The sequence below is a fragment of the Desmodus rotundus genome, chromosome 1 (genome assembly GCF_022682495.2).
Source record: "Desmodus rotundus isolate HL8 chromosome 1, HLdesRot8A.1, whole genome shotgun sequence".
NCBI classification, from domain to species: domain Eukaryota; kingdom Metazoa; phylum Chordata; class Mammalia; order Chiroptera; family Phyllostomidae; genus Desmodus; species Desmodus rotundus.
Window position 1 is genome coordinate 176,013,057 of NC_071387.1, and position 15,776 is coordinate 176,028,832.

Genomic DNA, 15,776 nt, shown 5'->3' on the forward strand with positions numbered 1-15,776 from the left:
TGGAACCAAATAGAAATGTAATCTGGATTAGCCTGGAGGGTCATGCATATATAGTGTTATATTTTCCAGAGGTACCTAATTTTAATAGGTCCCTATATTAAGGGAAAGTGAAGAAGTGAAAATTAAGATCAAATAATGATAAGGAGTGGAGAAGATGATAAAGACATTTGTTTTGAGGTCCTGCTTGACATGGACGTTACAACTTTTAAAGCTGATTGAAGGGCAAGCCTGAGCTTATTCCTACAGAGAGAGCTTTGATGTGTACTATGATGTCATTGTTATTGGGGGTGGGAGGCATCCATTGTATTTATACCATCAGAACCACATAAGTTCGTGGAAGTGGCACAACAACAATTACACGTGAGAATTCAGCCCTACACTGTCTGTGTTTGTGTGTTTATTGTGTATTATCTATAACACCGAAGAGACTGTGGTACAAGATAATTCCAAACAGCAGATATGTAAGAGTCACTACAAAGTCTTATGCAGTGCTGCACAGCATGTCTAATTCATTGATCACATTTTGTTTAAAAAAACCCATTAAAGTTAGTTTATTTTGTGCCCTTATCACCAGGATGAGTAGAGTGCACCTAGGTGGATGGACTCACTGCCTGAGCATCATTGCATATTTGAACTATCACTGCAGAGTGACCTCTTCAAGTCACAGTTACAGCAGACATTGGTTCTTGGAGATAACTTCCTTTCCCTCTTGTGGGGTAATGACTCTTCTCCCTTATTCCGGGCTACTCCTTCCTCCTTGAAGCCGTGCGCTTCCCCAAGTGACCGAAGGGAACTGGTAGTAAACACAGTACTGGCTACCCTAAAGAAGCTGTGCGGTCCCAATTCTTTTTCTGTGCTAGGTGTAGATGTTGGCATGTGCCACAGTTCTGGGAGGGGGATCTGAGGGGCTTTGGGGAGGTACGGGGGAGGGTTTTGAAGCTCCTGAAAGAAGACACAAGACCATTTCAGTGCTCTGGATGAAGGTGTATGAAAATGTGACATTTTGGAATGATTGCCACTGTTTTATATCAAAACAGATAGTAACAAACTTAGAAGAAATCTGCCTACCTTTCAACTACTTTTTCCATGAAATAATGCAGCTCCTTACTGCTGAAGCCATTTTGAGTTGAGTGTTCTGATACTTACAGATGAAAACATCTTCCCTGATAAATAACATTCCCATTTGAAAAACAGAAAGTTAGGTATTTGTATCTTTATTTGATGATATTTGTGTTGATAATTTTGTTTGCCTAGAACAGAAGACTTATATTCTAATTTCCTCTAGTTTACTAAGACCTAAGGTGCAGCAATGATTTTGTCTTTTACACATGCTTGAGAACTTCAAGCTTCTTTCATCCTCAAAATAGGAAGTTCGTTTCCTTGTATCCTGTGTATAAGTGCTGACTAGAAGATCTGCTCCCAGATTTCACATCTCTTGTGAGTTGTGTTGAATCATCAGGGAAATCTTTTCCAATATTGATTGCACCTCCTGTTCCTATTTCTGCCCTTCTTAACCCAGGTGCCTTATCATTTCCACGTGACATTCGTTAAATGAGTCTTTGGTCACAATTTTTCTGCCTGTCCTTACACTGTGGGTGTTGCCACGTCCAAGAATGGTTTGTGCAGTATTAAGAAGAGGTTCCCAAACCTGGCCCATCATCAGACTTTCTCCAAACATACTAGTCACATCCAAATCCCTCACCAAGCCTGGCAACCACTGTTATAAGGCACACAGAAGACAGAAAAATTGTACCGACCTGATCCCATATCTAAAGTAAAGGGTTTCAAGCCTCATCTGACAAAGTCAGCCATGTAAAACCAAAATTGCTTTCCAGCTTTCCAGCTTAATATTTAACATAGGTTTCTTTATTTTTTGAGGTGGTAGGAACTTATTTCAGTTGACTCTAAACACGATCACTCCTCTCAGCAATTTAGAAAAACTCAGTTGGAAGGAGGAGTCCTTCCTTTTAGTCCTCTGCCGACATTACCATCCCCTGAGATGCTGAGGGTCCCATTGGGTTTTTGACCACTTGTCCATGCGGGTCTGTGTTGTCACTGGCTGCAGGACTCCATTTTCTGTAGCTCTTCTGCAATACTTCCTCGTCTATTGAGGTACTTAGAAGTCTGTGCTGCTTTTGCTTCACAATGGAGAAAGAAAAATTCTCTGTGGCTGCCTAAGGCCCCATCAGCCACCTGTTCAGCTCCACCCAAGCAACAGAGCCTGACCTCTTCTGCTCTCTGTTCCCATAATCCTCCTGGGCACCTCGCCAGGGCTGTTGCCCTCTTCTCTGAGGACTGCACTAATTGCTTCCCTCAAGCCTGAAGTATGCTCTTCTGTGCTGGGAGGCAGGGGAACCTCAGAGGTTTCCTCCCCAATCCCTGATCTATGCTCTTGAGGTCTTCTGTATGGCTAAGTGCCTAAGCTTTGTAACTCAAAAGCTAGGATGAAACTTTCTGTTTTTCTGCCTTCTGCTGTCTGTTTCTTTCGCAAGGCAATTTGTACAACCTAGCTATGAAATAGAAAATGGCCAAGAGTATGTGTGTGAGAGGGGGAAGAAAAGAAATCCCAGGGAGAAACACACACATGTACACACACACACACATGAGGAACCTTAAAATAACACACAAAATCCTGTATGGCAGTTATAACGAACCTGTACTTTTGCTTCTGCGGTGTGTGTATGTGTGAGTGTGTGAGTTTGTGACTGCCGTCTAGAAAGGACTGTCATACTGTCAGGTGGTATGCAGCTTTGAGAGCTCAAATCGTAGGGTGACCCTTCCCCAACTCTACTCCAAGAACAAGGAACATGAGGTCCGTTTTCTCTCCATACTCCTCAATTGCTCGTCCTCGCCAGTCTTCTTAAAACAGACACTGAACCCAATGAAAACAATTACATGTGGTTAAAATGCTGGAACACGAACACACAGTAATTAACAAAATTGAAAAATGTGTCATTTGAAATAAATTTTCACTGAGTCTATTTCACATTCTATATTCACTGGCTTTTAATTGGAGTTTATAATAATAAAGATAAAAGGATTTAAACTAATATGTTGTATGTTAAGTGAGTGTTTTCCAGTTACATCAGGCAATGGTACATTTTTTCCACTAATATTGCTACAGCCCTAAACATTTCTGAGTTGGTTCCATTGGAATTGCCCTCACTCTGCTAACCATAAGTGGAAAATGTTAGTAGTAAATTTTCGTTAAACCCACTTTCACTCCTCTCATTCCCAATCTCACTTATCAAGACGAAGCTTACCTTGATCCATTTACCTCCAAAACCATTGTTAACTTGTGATTAGTTATGAGTTTGGTTTGTAGAAGCGGTAGACAAAGGTTTTTTTCTCCCTCGAAGCCATTTAATGAAATTTTAAAAATCTCTGAAGTTGATTGGTAAAGAAAAGCTCAGAAAGTGTTTTGAACAACAGCATCACTGGAACAAACGTATACAGGATTCCCCCTTATTCTCAGTTTTGCTTTCTGTGGTTTCAGTTCCCTGCTGTCAACCCCAGTCTGGAAATATTAAATGGAAAATTCCAGAAATAAACAATTCATAAGTTTTAAATTACACACTGTTCTGAGCAGCATTATGAAAGTTCACACTGTCTCGCTGTCGCACATGGCACGTAAGTCCCTTGCGCAGCATCTCCCCCTCACTTCCTCTCGTCACACAGGCACTGTGTCATCTCGTAGCATCACAAGAAGAACGGTGAGTGCGGTGCAGGTATATATTTCGAGAGAGACCACATTTACATAACTTTTATTTCAGTATACTCTTATGCGTTCTATTTTATTATTGTTGTTAATCACTTATGTACGTAATTCCTAAATTAAACTTTGTCACAGGTATGTATGTATAGGAAAAAACATAGCACACATAGGGTTTGGTACTGTCTGTGGTTTTAGGCATCCACTGGGGGTCTTAGAACGTAAACCCCGTGGATAAGGGGGGACTACTGTAATTGCCGAAGTGAGTAATGTGAAGGAAACTACTCTGTGTTGGACGAATAAATGTTGGTGGTTTACTTTAAACCAGTGGTTCTCAACTAGGAATGACTTTGCCGGCACCCCGCCCCAGGGACATTTGCCAATTTCTGGAAAGCTTTTTGGTTGTCTCACCTGGGGAGGAGGTGTTCCTGGCATCCAGTGGGCCGAGGCCAGGGTTAGTGCTAAACATCCTACAATGCTCAGTCAGGACAGCTCCTCACAACCATGAATTGTCTGGCCCAAAATGTCAATACAGCCGAGGTTGAGAATCGCAGTTTTAAACAAACAAATTACTACTTTATAGTTATTTTTCACAATTGAATATACTTAAAAGTTTCTGATGCCCTTTCCCCAGTCTCAGTCTTTCTAAATCAATGGCACAGCACAAACACAAGTATGCAAATCTTTCCATCCAGCGCTCAAGTTCATAACCTCTTTTGGGCTGTTTCAGCTTAACTGCAGAGGGTGTGGGGTGGCAGGGGACAACCGGTTCCAGTGAGAAAACCGCCAGGCACAGGAATACACAGGAAATGCATTGATTAATAACGAGGTGGAAGTTCCCGTAGCAATCTTTGAATTCTTAGTGAGAATTGTATTTATCTCAGAGTTTTTCTTCCCCAAGACAGCAGGAGCAGAGACACTGTCTGAACTCTGGTTTTCCGGAATCATAACCCAGAGAGAGGCTGTCTGTGATACCTTTACCTTTCATCTTCAGGCAGGCTGAGTGCCTATGACCTGTTCTGACTTGGTGTGGAGCTCCCCCGTCCCTTTCTAATGAGGCAGGTGCGCCGCCTTTTCCTGTTGCTCTCTGAGCTGGCCCTGCTTTCCTTGCCAGGCCATCTGCTTTTGAAGGTCTGTTTCCCCTATCAGTTCTCTGATGAACAATTGTTATTTTTGTGGAATAGCTTGATTTTTCCTGTTTCCTTCTCCTCCCTTACTTTGAACAAAGGTAAAGTTTCAAACCACAACCCAAAATATGAGGCTAGAATTGCCTTTTCAACAGAAAATCTCCCCAGTTCCATCACAGACCTCTATCCCTATGCTGGTGCCTTCCTGTAGCTCATTTTGGTTTATGTATCTCCGAGCAGCATCTGTGGTTAGCCAGATCTGTTCTAGAAGGTTTGCTCCAATGTCTGATTTCCAAAGCAGAAATCAATGGGTAGAGCCCAGAACCTCCCAAACATCAAAGGAGAAAGGGGAAACAATGTGGCCCTGTTTCTGGACCACAGACATGCCCTAGGAAAGCCACGCGCTGGCTCTACCACTGCTTTCCCTCAAGAGAGTCTCCCCAACACGTTTTGCAGAGTTTGGAGATATCTACATGTGAGGGTCCACCTAGAAATGGTTGGCCATGGTTTTAGACTTTAGTACTCCTGCTGGGTACTTCCTACTGCAGGAGAGCCCAAGGCCTCTTCCCCATCTAAGTGAATTCCAGCAAGAAGTTCTCTCAGATGAGTCCTGCCTGTGATTACTGTTAAACTAAATTGGAACAAAAGAGATGAAGAGATCAGGTACCTGAAGCACACTCTCTGTGTCCTCATGTTAGTGTCTAAATGGTACTGACTTCAGCTTGTGGCTTTGAATTGTCTCCAGGTAAGCTGCCTTGTGGGAAGGGCCTTCTCCTGTAGGCAGCAAGCATGTTTCTCACATTTGAACTTGACATCTTTAACATAGGCCCAAGAAGCTAGTCCGGGCAGATTAAGTCTCTTCTTTACCAAATGAGCCAGTCACCATGTAATACTGTCAAAAATAAGGAGCAAAATTCATGAGTCAGTTGCAAAAGCCAGGGGAATTGGCTCACTCCCCTGTCAATGAGCTCCTGTTCACTCTAACCCCGCCACGTTATTTTTGAGGCAGACCAATTCTGACAGGGAGCTTCTTTCTCTCCCCCTGCAGCACCTCCCTTGCCTCTTCCACCCTTAATGGAAGTGTCTGGTTTACTGATTTTGAGTTTTAAGTCTCTGCTTCACATACATGAGAGACCTGATGTTTCTGGCGTCTCCAGCCCTGAACTTTGTGCCACTGAGTATTTTAAATAGGTTGTTATGGTCCCAGTGCTGCTGTCAGCTAGAAGATAGCTCTGTATCTTGACCACGTAGAATAAGTTCTTTCCCATTTCTGTCTACCATTGTCTAGCAATCAATTGCCCATGTATAATCATGGTAGAGGGTTGGCGGGGGCATGCCTGGCTCTTGCCCAGGGGTAACACTATATTGGCAGGACAACCCAGGTTGCCCCAAATCAGTTATTAATTTTTTAGACAATCCCTACAATGTACTGTTGACATTCAGTCCATCATTGTCCCTGGAAAGGAAATTCTCAGAAGTTTGCGTTAGTTTCAAATGGATCAGGTTTTCATTTTGTGCCCCAACATTACACAATTATGGCCATTCCTTCTTTTCTGGTGGGCCCACGTGTATTAAGGACTATCAGATGACAGGTTATTACAAGCAAAGGGTCAATGAGAGTCACCACTCCAGAAGGCTTGGGTTAATGGATCCCTCCCCTACCCCTCCAGTCCTCCATCTCTCTCCTGCTTGGAGGATGCCTGTTTCTGCACTCCATCCTGTGCAGTGTGAGTTGCTTCTCTGACTACCTTTTTCTCTTCCTCCATCTCAGTCTTGTGTAATCTTTGGGATTACAGAGACCACTGTGTTTACTGCCCATGAATATTTCTCACCTGCATTAGGCTGGTTTCTTTGCATCTCTGTGCTTCAGTAAGGGCTGAGGGGAGGAAAATGGTAGAATGAGTGAAAAAAAAAAGAGGAGGTAGGAATTGCACAGGAAACAGAATAATACTTTGAAATGTAACTCCACCACATGCATTATAGATTTAGAATCTTTCGGTCTGATTGTGAATAATTTAAACAGTATTATTTTGGAAGCTTAATTATGAAAATAATGGCTGGAGCTCTGTCATCTCAGTGGTTAAGGTGAGGGGGAGGGAACAGTCACTTTAAGACCATTGGAAAGCATCAAGGGAGGAATCGTGTATAATCAGTGACACACATGCAGGCTTCTGAAGTGAAAGTAGAACCGTTTTCTCTACATTTGTTCCATAAACTGCCAGTCAACTGTACAAGGTAATGAGTTCAGCCAGATGTTTTCCAATTAAATTGGCACAACTTGTCTCTACAAAATGATAATGTCTGACTTTGAATCTTCATTCTTTGTCAGATTCTGTGCTCTACACTTTATAAATATATGGTTCTCAAAACAACTCTGTGAGAGTTGAAGAATTCCTGTTTTACAGAGTAGGAAATTGAGCTTTCATTTTGCCATGGGTCACACAGCTATTAACTGGTGGGATTCAAACCCAGGTCTTAGTGACCCCACAGCCCCTGCGCCTAACCCCACATCACACCTTCGCTGTAGTAACGTCTGTAGGAAAACAAGAGTCCGAGCTGACTCTGGCAAGACCCTGGCATCACCACATCTTGAGTGCGAGCTCAGCTTGAGGGCACAGGATGTACCAAAGCAGAGAGCATGCTGAGATGCCTTCCGGGACCTGGAGAGATGTTCTGGAGTGGGCAGACCTTGAGGAATTGACATAACAGTTCCTCTTTTGTGTATATGCACATTTACGCATGGATATCTAAGTAAGAACTGTGCCAGCAAAGGGGTGACTACGTTTATTCTTTTATTTTTTCCTTTAAAATATTTTAATTCTTTATTTTTGGATATGTAATAATATATTTACATGAATCAAAAACCAGACAATAGGTCTTCCTTCCACCCCTTCAGCCCAGTTTGTACCCCATTCTCTTTCTTATGGATATCTTTTCAGAATTCCTTTTATGCTAATATAAATAAATATAAATTTACACTCTTCTTTCCTCTTTTCTACATAAAATGTAGTCATTTAAAAGTCCTGTACCTTCCTTTGCTTTTTTTCACGTAGAGATTTATCTTGGATACCTTTCCTTATCAGCACAGAGACAGCTTCCTCATTCTTTTTTACAATGGCATACTCTTTCGTGGTGTCAGATGTATTAGCATTTATTAACCAGTCCTCTTTTAATAGGCATTTGGCTTGTTTCCAGTCTTTTGCTCTCACTAACCAGTGCGGTGAAGAACCTTTGATATATATCATTCTGCATATGTGCACGTACGAGAGTACATCTGTAAGTTTCTAGAAGTAGGACTGCTGGGTTGAAAACTATGCATTTATAGCTTTTACTGATAATTTTAAATTACCCTCAGTAAGGGTTGTACTAATTTGCACTCCCGGCAGCAATGTATCAGTTTATTACAGAGTTAACACATATTTGGATTTGGGCCCATCTGATAAAAATGTTTGGACTTTGGACCATCCAATTCAATAAAATATTGTAGGCTTCTTCCTGTGATTAAAGTTAACCAACTTTTTGTATGTTTTAAGAGCCATTTGTATTTCCTTTTCTATGGGAATTTGTTCATTTGCTCTTGGCTTACAGGTCTTATCAATTTCTAGGCACTCTTTATATATTAGGAAGAATAGCAATTGTCTGTGATATAAATTGAACATATTTTTTCCTATTTGTCATTTGGTTTTTTTTTCTTCTTGCTGTTCATATGATTAAACTTGTTAGTCTTATGTCTAATAAGAGAACATAAGCTTAAGTCAAAGGCCTTTTCCACTCCAAGGTTTTGTTCTCCCATGTTGTCATCCAGTACTTCCATGGTTCTATTTTTCCTATTTAAATTTTTTACCTACTTAGTGTTTATTTTGGTTTGTAGTAAAATGTTGGGATCCAACTTTTTTTTTCAGATGGCTGTCCAGGCGTACCACACCACCTGTTAAATAATGGTAATTTAGTGCCCACTGGTGTGAGATGCCTCCTTTATCAATACCGTATGCACCTGTGTGTGTGCGTGCATATGAAATATTAACATGGTTTTATTTTAGAGTGCTGGGAGGAAGACTCAATTTTGCTCTTGTAGATCTAGAAATTTCTTTTTTATTGCAGTAAAATATAAGGTTTAATGTACCATTTTACCCATTTTTAAGTAATGAAGTTCAATGGCATTAAGTACATTTGCATTCTTGTGCAACTGTCTCCACCATCTGTCTCCAGAACTTTTTCATCTTCCCACCATATGACTTGGAATCAGATACACTACTCATTTCGTAACACACTATCCACCTGAAAGGTGCGTACTGATTTCAGAGATGTTAAAATGTGGGGAAGTGCACATCTTAGAATTTATGGAATGCAGTTCTAAATCCTCAAATGTATTTGGTCTGTTCCTTGCTATTTTGTTGTATTTCATTGGTTTGCCTCTTCATGAGCCAGTGTCGCACTGTTTAAATTATTGAAGATTTAAAGTATTTTAATGTATGACACAGCTAGTTTTTCCACAGTGCTCGATTTCCAACTCTTCTTGTCTCTCTGTTCAGATAAACACTTAGGCAGCTTCCCCTTGGCTCTTGTAAATCTTCTTTCCCTCCCTCTTTCTACCTCTGATCCTCTTAAATTGTAAAAACTTCCATACAGAAGACCTTCTTCTTGTGCTTGAAGATCAGCTATAAATCTGGATCAGAGTAGCTTCTCTGGATCTTCTAGACTTTCTTCTCCTGGGTTTTCACTTCAGCATTGCCGTGGGAGGTACAGTCCATTCCTGATTTCCGTTGTCGCATAAAAGGAAGATGCTGCCAGGAAAGTTCTTATAATCATTTATTCATTTTTGTATCTTGTACATCGAACGTTAGTCTTTTCCAGCAGAGTAAGCATTGTTTTTACAATGATGAAAAAAATCTTAAATGTTTGCAAGTCCATCAGGGTTCAATGTGATTCGCTAATGCATTTACCCTCAGTAAAAGTTTGTTGGTTTGCCAGTTATTCCTATTAAACTTTTAGCATTTTAAATATTGTATTAGTAGAAACTTGGCTTTATTTGCATTCATAGATCATAATGCATTTCTTTTTTTATTTTACTGAAGAACCTATTGTAAGAGCCAGTAAATCCAGTGGAAAATGGCCTTCAGCGATCTCACTTCAAGGACAGTGCGTCTTTACGGTAATTGGCTCAAGCATGCTGGTAAGTAACCATGTTTCCTAATTGAGGCTCATCCTTCCTTTCATGACAGATTCTCACGTTTAATAGGATTTCACTGAAACAGAATGGCAGACTGTATAGCTTAAGACTCCCTCAAGGATACCCCAAATATTATTTTTATTACTAATTAGTAAAGAAAAAGTGTCAGGGGTTTCATTACAGATATGTGCAATGATAGAGCTACACAGATGTTCATTGTGATGTTTACAACAGTGAAAATAGTTTTAATATTGATTGAAGAGAATTGGTTGGTAAATGATGGTACATTCCAACCGAGTAACCATTGAGAGTGATTTCAGAGGCACCGTGCTCTTGGGCTTGATTCTTCCCTAACACTCCTCCTCGGGGAGATAATAGTTATCACCACCAATGGCTCTGTTCAGGATGGTTCTAGAAAGGTAAGGGCCGCATCCCCACCCCTGCCCCAGGGGTATATCAGAATGGGCAGGGGGTGTTTCCTAGGGTGACCGCTAACTACTTCTGAAATGCCTGCATTGTCCTCTTGCCCGTTAAAAAAAATTGTTATAGAAAAACATTTAGTCCCACAGCAAGAAGTTTAAAGATATGTTAAATGAAAGCAGGTTATACAGCACCACGTGTATTTTTGTGTGGTGGTTAGCAGTTATCTCTGTGTGGCAGTTCTACCTAGATTTCCTTAAACTACTAAATGTGTGTTGCTTTTATAACTAATACAAAATGTTCTAAATATATAACAAAGGTAAATTTAAAAAAATAGACAATCAAGCATTTTAGAGCTGAGATGGTCCTAGATATCATCAAAGCTAACTCCTCATTTTAGAGTTGAAAAAACTGAGGCCTGGGCAGGTGGCCTTGCCAACATCATGGTTAGTTGTTGGCAGAAAAATCTAGAACCTGTGTTTTCTGATTAGGATTAGTATGCTGGCATTTCACATGTGAATTATTTTACACATGTTCCACCACCATGACCACTTCAGATTAGTTCTAGCCTATCAACCAGAAATTGCACACTCACCATATTCAGGAGGAAAAAGTGCCACCTCTTGGGACCTACCGAAATTGGCATTACATTCCAATTAACACTAATTTCAGCCATGATACACTGTTTCATGCTGCCGTCATTTTCAGTAGACTCCTGAAGACCAATTTTATTTCACTAAAAAAGGTCCCAACAGTTTTACCTCTGAAGAATGCCAAGGATCTAAAAAAGATCCCGTAAATAGAGGTGCCTCACTCTGGGAGGGAAATAAAGAGTGATTATTTTCAAATTTTCTTCTTCTCTTTTTATTTTCCTTTTCCTTTTTTTTTCAGTTTTTTCAACTTTTGTAATGATGCAGAGAACATACAGATTTCTTTAGAGATTGTTCTACCCTGAAGGTTTATAGTAGTTTGTTCTTATAAATTCAGTATTTAATTTAAACTCTGTATTTCACTTTCTTCTAAAAGTTTTTTTTATTCATTTATTTTTTTAAATGTTAATAATTTAATTGCTTTTCAAAGTAGAGGTGTGCCTTGCTGCCTGAATTCTTGTGATTTGAACTTGGGAATGCAGTAGTTTTGGGTACATTTTTTGAAATACACCTGTTTAGAAGAACAGATCCCTTGCTATTCACTATTCCAAATGGAGGAACCCAAGAGATTCAGATAATCAATAGGCTAAAGCAAGAGCCAAATCGATTTAAATGATGATGAATATCTGTATAGTGTTAGAAGTATAAAATATTTAAAAGTGAACTACATCTGATTTCCACTTCTACTTGTATTCATTGATCAACTCTTTACTTTTTATTAGGAATGCTTACATTGAAAAGCTGAAGCGTATTAGGTCAGAAAAGGGACCGAGGGCTAGGGGTGGTTATGGAGAGACAAGGAGAGCCCTGGAAACAGTGCAGGAAGGGTGACAGGAACAGGCACGCAGTGCTGCCACCTGAAGTTAGGCTAACTTAAGTCTTGAGAGAGGAGGGCAGTTCTGGAAAATGTAATGCAAAACCCTAAATGTAAGTTCTGACACTACTGTGTACTAGCCAGGTGGTCTTGAACCAGTGATTTATTGTCTGTGAGTCTGTTCCTTTGTTAGCAAAAACAGAGATGAGAATGATACCTACCAGCTACCAGATAATATCCATGAAAGTGCTCTGGCCTTTGGGAAGTTTCCCAGAGCAAGCAGGAGTGGTGGTTCCAGATGATTGACAGAGCAATTTCATCTTCAAATATTTTCAGTATAGCGTATTGCCTTTTAAAAAAGTGTCTTCACCTTTTTTTCCCCTGCATTGAGATTTACATCTTTGTAAGGACACTTTCAAGTAAAAGAGGAGAAGGGTTTTGCTTCTGCTTAGTCGGGTATTGATCTCTGAAAGCCATTAGGAATTGTTTCTGGCCATCTGAGTTCAGTTTTACTCTGTTTACCCTGGGAAGTTCTGAGCACCTGATCAAGGGCCAAGAATTTCAAGTGTATTCTTGGCTTTGGCCCTAATCCTGAGTCGCCTTCAGGAAACTTACTGGTATTGTTTGGTTTTCTGATTGCTAGAGAAGTTGTGGTCATGCATAGTTATTTCATGTGGAAAATTCCATAGCTATGGAATTAAAGAATGGCTTAATTAATACTTAAGCTATAAGAGGATTTATTATGACTCTTAGATATGAAGTGCCAAATTTTAAAATAATGATATAATGTTTTTTTTAATGTTTAAAAAGCAACTTTCCTTGTATTTGGATGGTAATAACTTTTCAGACTTAGTTGGTATCTTTTTGCAAGAAGATGGGGTCCTCAGTAAGAGTACTGCCATTCTGAACCTTGAGTACTTCACCAAGTACTGAGGTACATGCTTGCTTCTTCTTCCAGCTTCTTCTTGCTGGTGCTTGGAATTTTAAAGGGTGTACTCTTTGAGCTAGTACATGCTACTTAAGAACAGAACACTGCCTTACAAGTTGTTGATGGACAAGCTCATTAATACTCTATGCATGTGGCACTTGTGCTTCCCCTGTACTCTCTCTCTGGGACACACTTAGAAAAGAATGATCAGGCTAGTAATAAGTCAGAACTTTGGTAGTCACTGGGGTATGGACTCTCAGACAGCCTGCCTTCTTTGCACCCTCTGCTTTCATCTTGTCTCTGCTTCTGACACTTAAACCCAGCTCTGTTGCCAAATAGAAGATGCATCATCAGTCCTTTGGCTCTGGGGGAAACAGAGCTTACCTCACCCGTGAACCTTTTGTAGTTTGTGAAATCATAGACTGAATCAGGATCAACTTCAAATGAGCAGCCTCCTTCTACCACCGCCCCCACCGAGTCACCATCCACACCTGACTTGTAAACTTTTCATCATGGGGATCCCACTACCTCACATGGGAAATATTAAAGACTTTGAATTTTATCTGCTCGGTAGAGAGAGCTAATTGAAGCAGAGGAATCATCTGAGCAGAGCTTACTTTTAGGAATTTGGCATTTGTATGGAAGACCACATGCAGCCGATTGGATCGGGAGGCAGGGAAGCCATGTGAGAGCCTGTTGCAGGGCACCTAGTGAGGGACCCTGGGGCCCTGCTGTAGGAGAAAGTAGCTCGCCAAACCTCTGGTTCTCAATTCTGACAGGTTATCATTGTCACCTGGGCCATTTTTTTCAAAATATGGATGCCTGCAACCCATATTCTAGGACCCTGGGATTCTGATTCAGTTGGACCACAGTTATTTTTTTGGCCACTTGACTCTTAAACCCTCTAGAGGTGATCCTGCTGCGCTGACAGGATTGACACCTGCTGCCGTAATAGGAGCAACACTTACTCAGCTCTTAGGCTGTGCTGGCCTCTTTGCATGCAGTAACCCACTAAGTCCTCTGTGAGACACATGCTGTTCTGTGTTATTTTATTTTTCAATTACTTTCACATTCACCGTCACTTTGAATTAGTTGCAGGTGCACAGTGTAGTGGTTTGTCATTCATAGACTACAAAGTGTTCCCCCTTGCTATGTTCAGTACCCATCTGGCACCACACGCAGTTATTACAATACTGACTACGTTCCCTGTGCTGTGCTTTACCAATTTGCACTTCTCAATCCCCTCACCTTTTCCGCCCAGTCCCCCCACTACCCCCCGCAGTACATGCTGTTTTATGCCCAGTTCACAGATGAGGAAATTAAACTAAAAGACTTTAAGTCAATGGCCCCAAGGCACATAATGAGTCAGGAAGGGAGTCAGAATCAAAACTCCAGAGCTTTGCTGAAATAGGATTTAAAAGCTTAGTGTTTTGTTTTATTATTTGCTTTAAAAATAACAAGAAATCAGATTAACTAGCTTTTCCCTAAGGATATAATGATTTTCTTAAAAAAAAATCTGTAGAACTTGGAAGTCACACACAGGGTATTTTAAAAGGTGTATGCTTAAAATGTCAAATTTTAGGAAAACGTTATTTGTTTTAAGATTGTTTTCTTCTGTTTCCTGAGCCAGCCCAGCATGCTTTTCCTGACTCCTTTTGTTTGTGCTGTTACCAGCAGAATAACAGAACGGTGATGTCATTGGACTCTCTCCCCCCTGCTGAGTGGATGAAAGCGTAAAATAAAATATATCTCTAATTTGGGAATTCCTTTACCGACACTTACAGAAAACCAACTAGTTTTTAGTCATACCTGTGATGTCTTTTAATAACAGAAACATCTAGAAAAAAATAAAAACCATCCAAAGGTGATAAAATTAATTAACAGTCTTGCACAGGTCTTTTTTCGGTACTAGATTTAAGTCCTTATTTCATTGGCGGTAAAAGCTTGCCATATTAATAAGGCTCATGATATTTTGTATTTAAGGTTTGGATTACTCACTGATAGAAGAAATGCATTAAAGTTTGATCAGTTGTAATTCTGTTCCATGGTCCCCTGTTGTGTCACAACTTTTATTTAGTGAGAAGTCCCTGGTGAGGTATGGACCTGTGGCTAGGGGTCCCTGTGGCCTTTTTTTCCGCCACTTAATTGATTTGAGAGAGAGAGAGAGAGAGAGAGAGAGAGAGACATCGATTTGTTGTTATACTTGTTTATGCATTCGTTGGTTGTTTTTTGTATGTGCCCTGTCCAGAGATTGAACCTGAAACCTTGGCGGATCTAGATGATGCTCTAACCAACTGAGTACCTGGCCAGGGCCCTCCTGGCCTTCTTAATATCACATGGCACACAGATGTTCCAGGAAACTTGTGAAGGAAGGAAGCTAATAGAAGCAGTAAAAGACTTCAGTGACTTGTTCTTGGATAGCCGATTTCAAAGCCTTTCCCAATTTAAACTGTGACCATCTTAATTTTAAAATATTTTTGATTTTGACAACTTTGTATGTTTATGAATGTCAGAAAACTTTTATTGAGTTTCTGTTTGGGTAGGAAGTCAGACTTTAAGGGTATTCAAAGTTTTCCAGTAATTAGCTACATCATAAGCAGTTTAAATGAGGAAGAGCTGTAATCCCCCCTCATCTCTCTTTGCCAACAGATAAAAGTAATGGTATTTAGCAAACTAAGGTTAGTCAGGATGCACATGAAAACTTATCCATACTTATTTTGTTGTAATGCTCCAGCTTCATGAGGCAATTTAGTAAAATTACCGCCAAACTACTTAAGATTATATAGCTAATCACATTTCATCTTGAGTGGCAGTTTGCAATTATCTAACTTTCCTGGCCTGGAACTAGCAGTGATCAGGTGACTTTCCTTTTACACAGTTGTAAGGCTATTACATTTTTTCCCCCTCAAAATATCCTATGTGGACTCTTAGAACCTACACTTTAGATACTTAGAT

The 15,776-nt window shown here is 40.3% G+C and overlaps 1 protein-coding gene across 3 annotated transcripts in view; it reads left to right on the plus strand.

The window, feature by feature from the left end:
• ELOVL7 (ELOVL fatty acid elongase 7) overlaps window positions 1-15,776 on the plus strand; it is a 79,735-nt gene that overhangs the window by 43,297 nt on the left and 20,662 nt on the right. For all 3 annotated transcript variants that reach the window (XM_024578458.3, XM_045186255.3, XM_045186256.2), the window contains exon 2: window positions 9,915-10,012. In XM_024578458.3, the coding sequence (XP_024434226.1) occupies window positions 9,949-10,012 (64 nt within the window). In that variant the 5' untranslated portion in view covers window positions 9,915-9,948. The remainder of the gene's footprint in view (window positions 1-9,914; window positions 10,013-15,776) is intronic.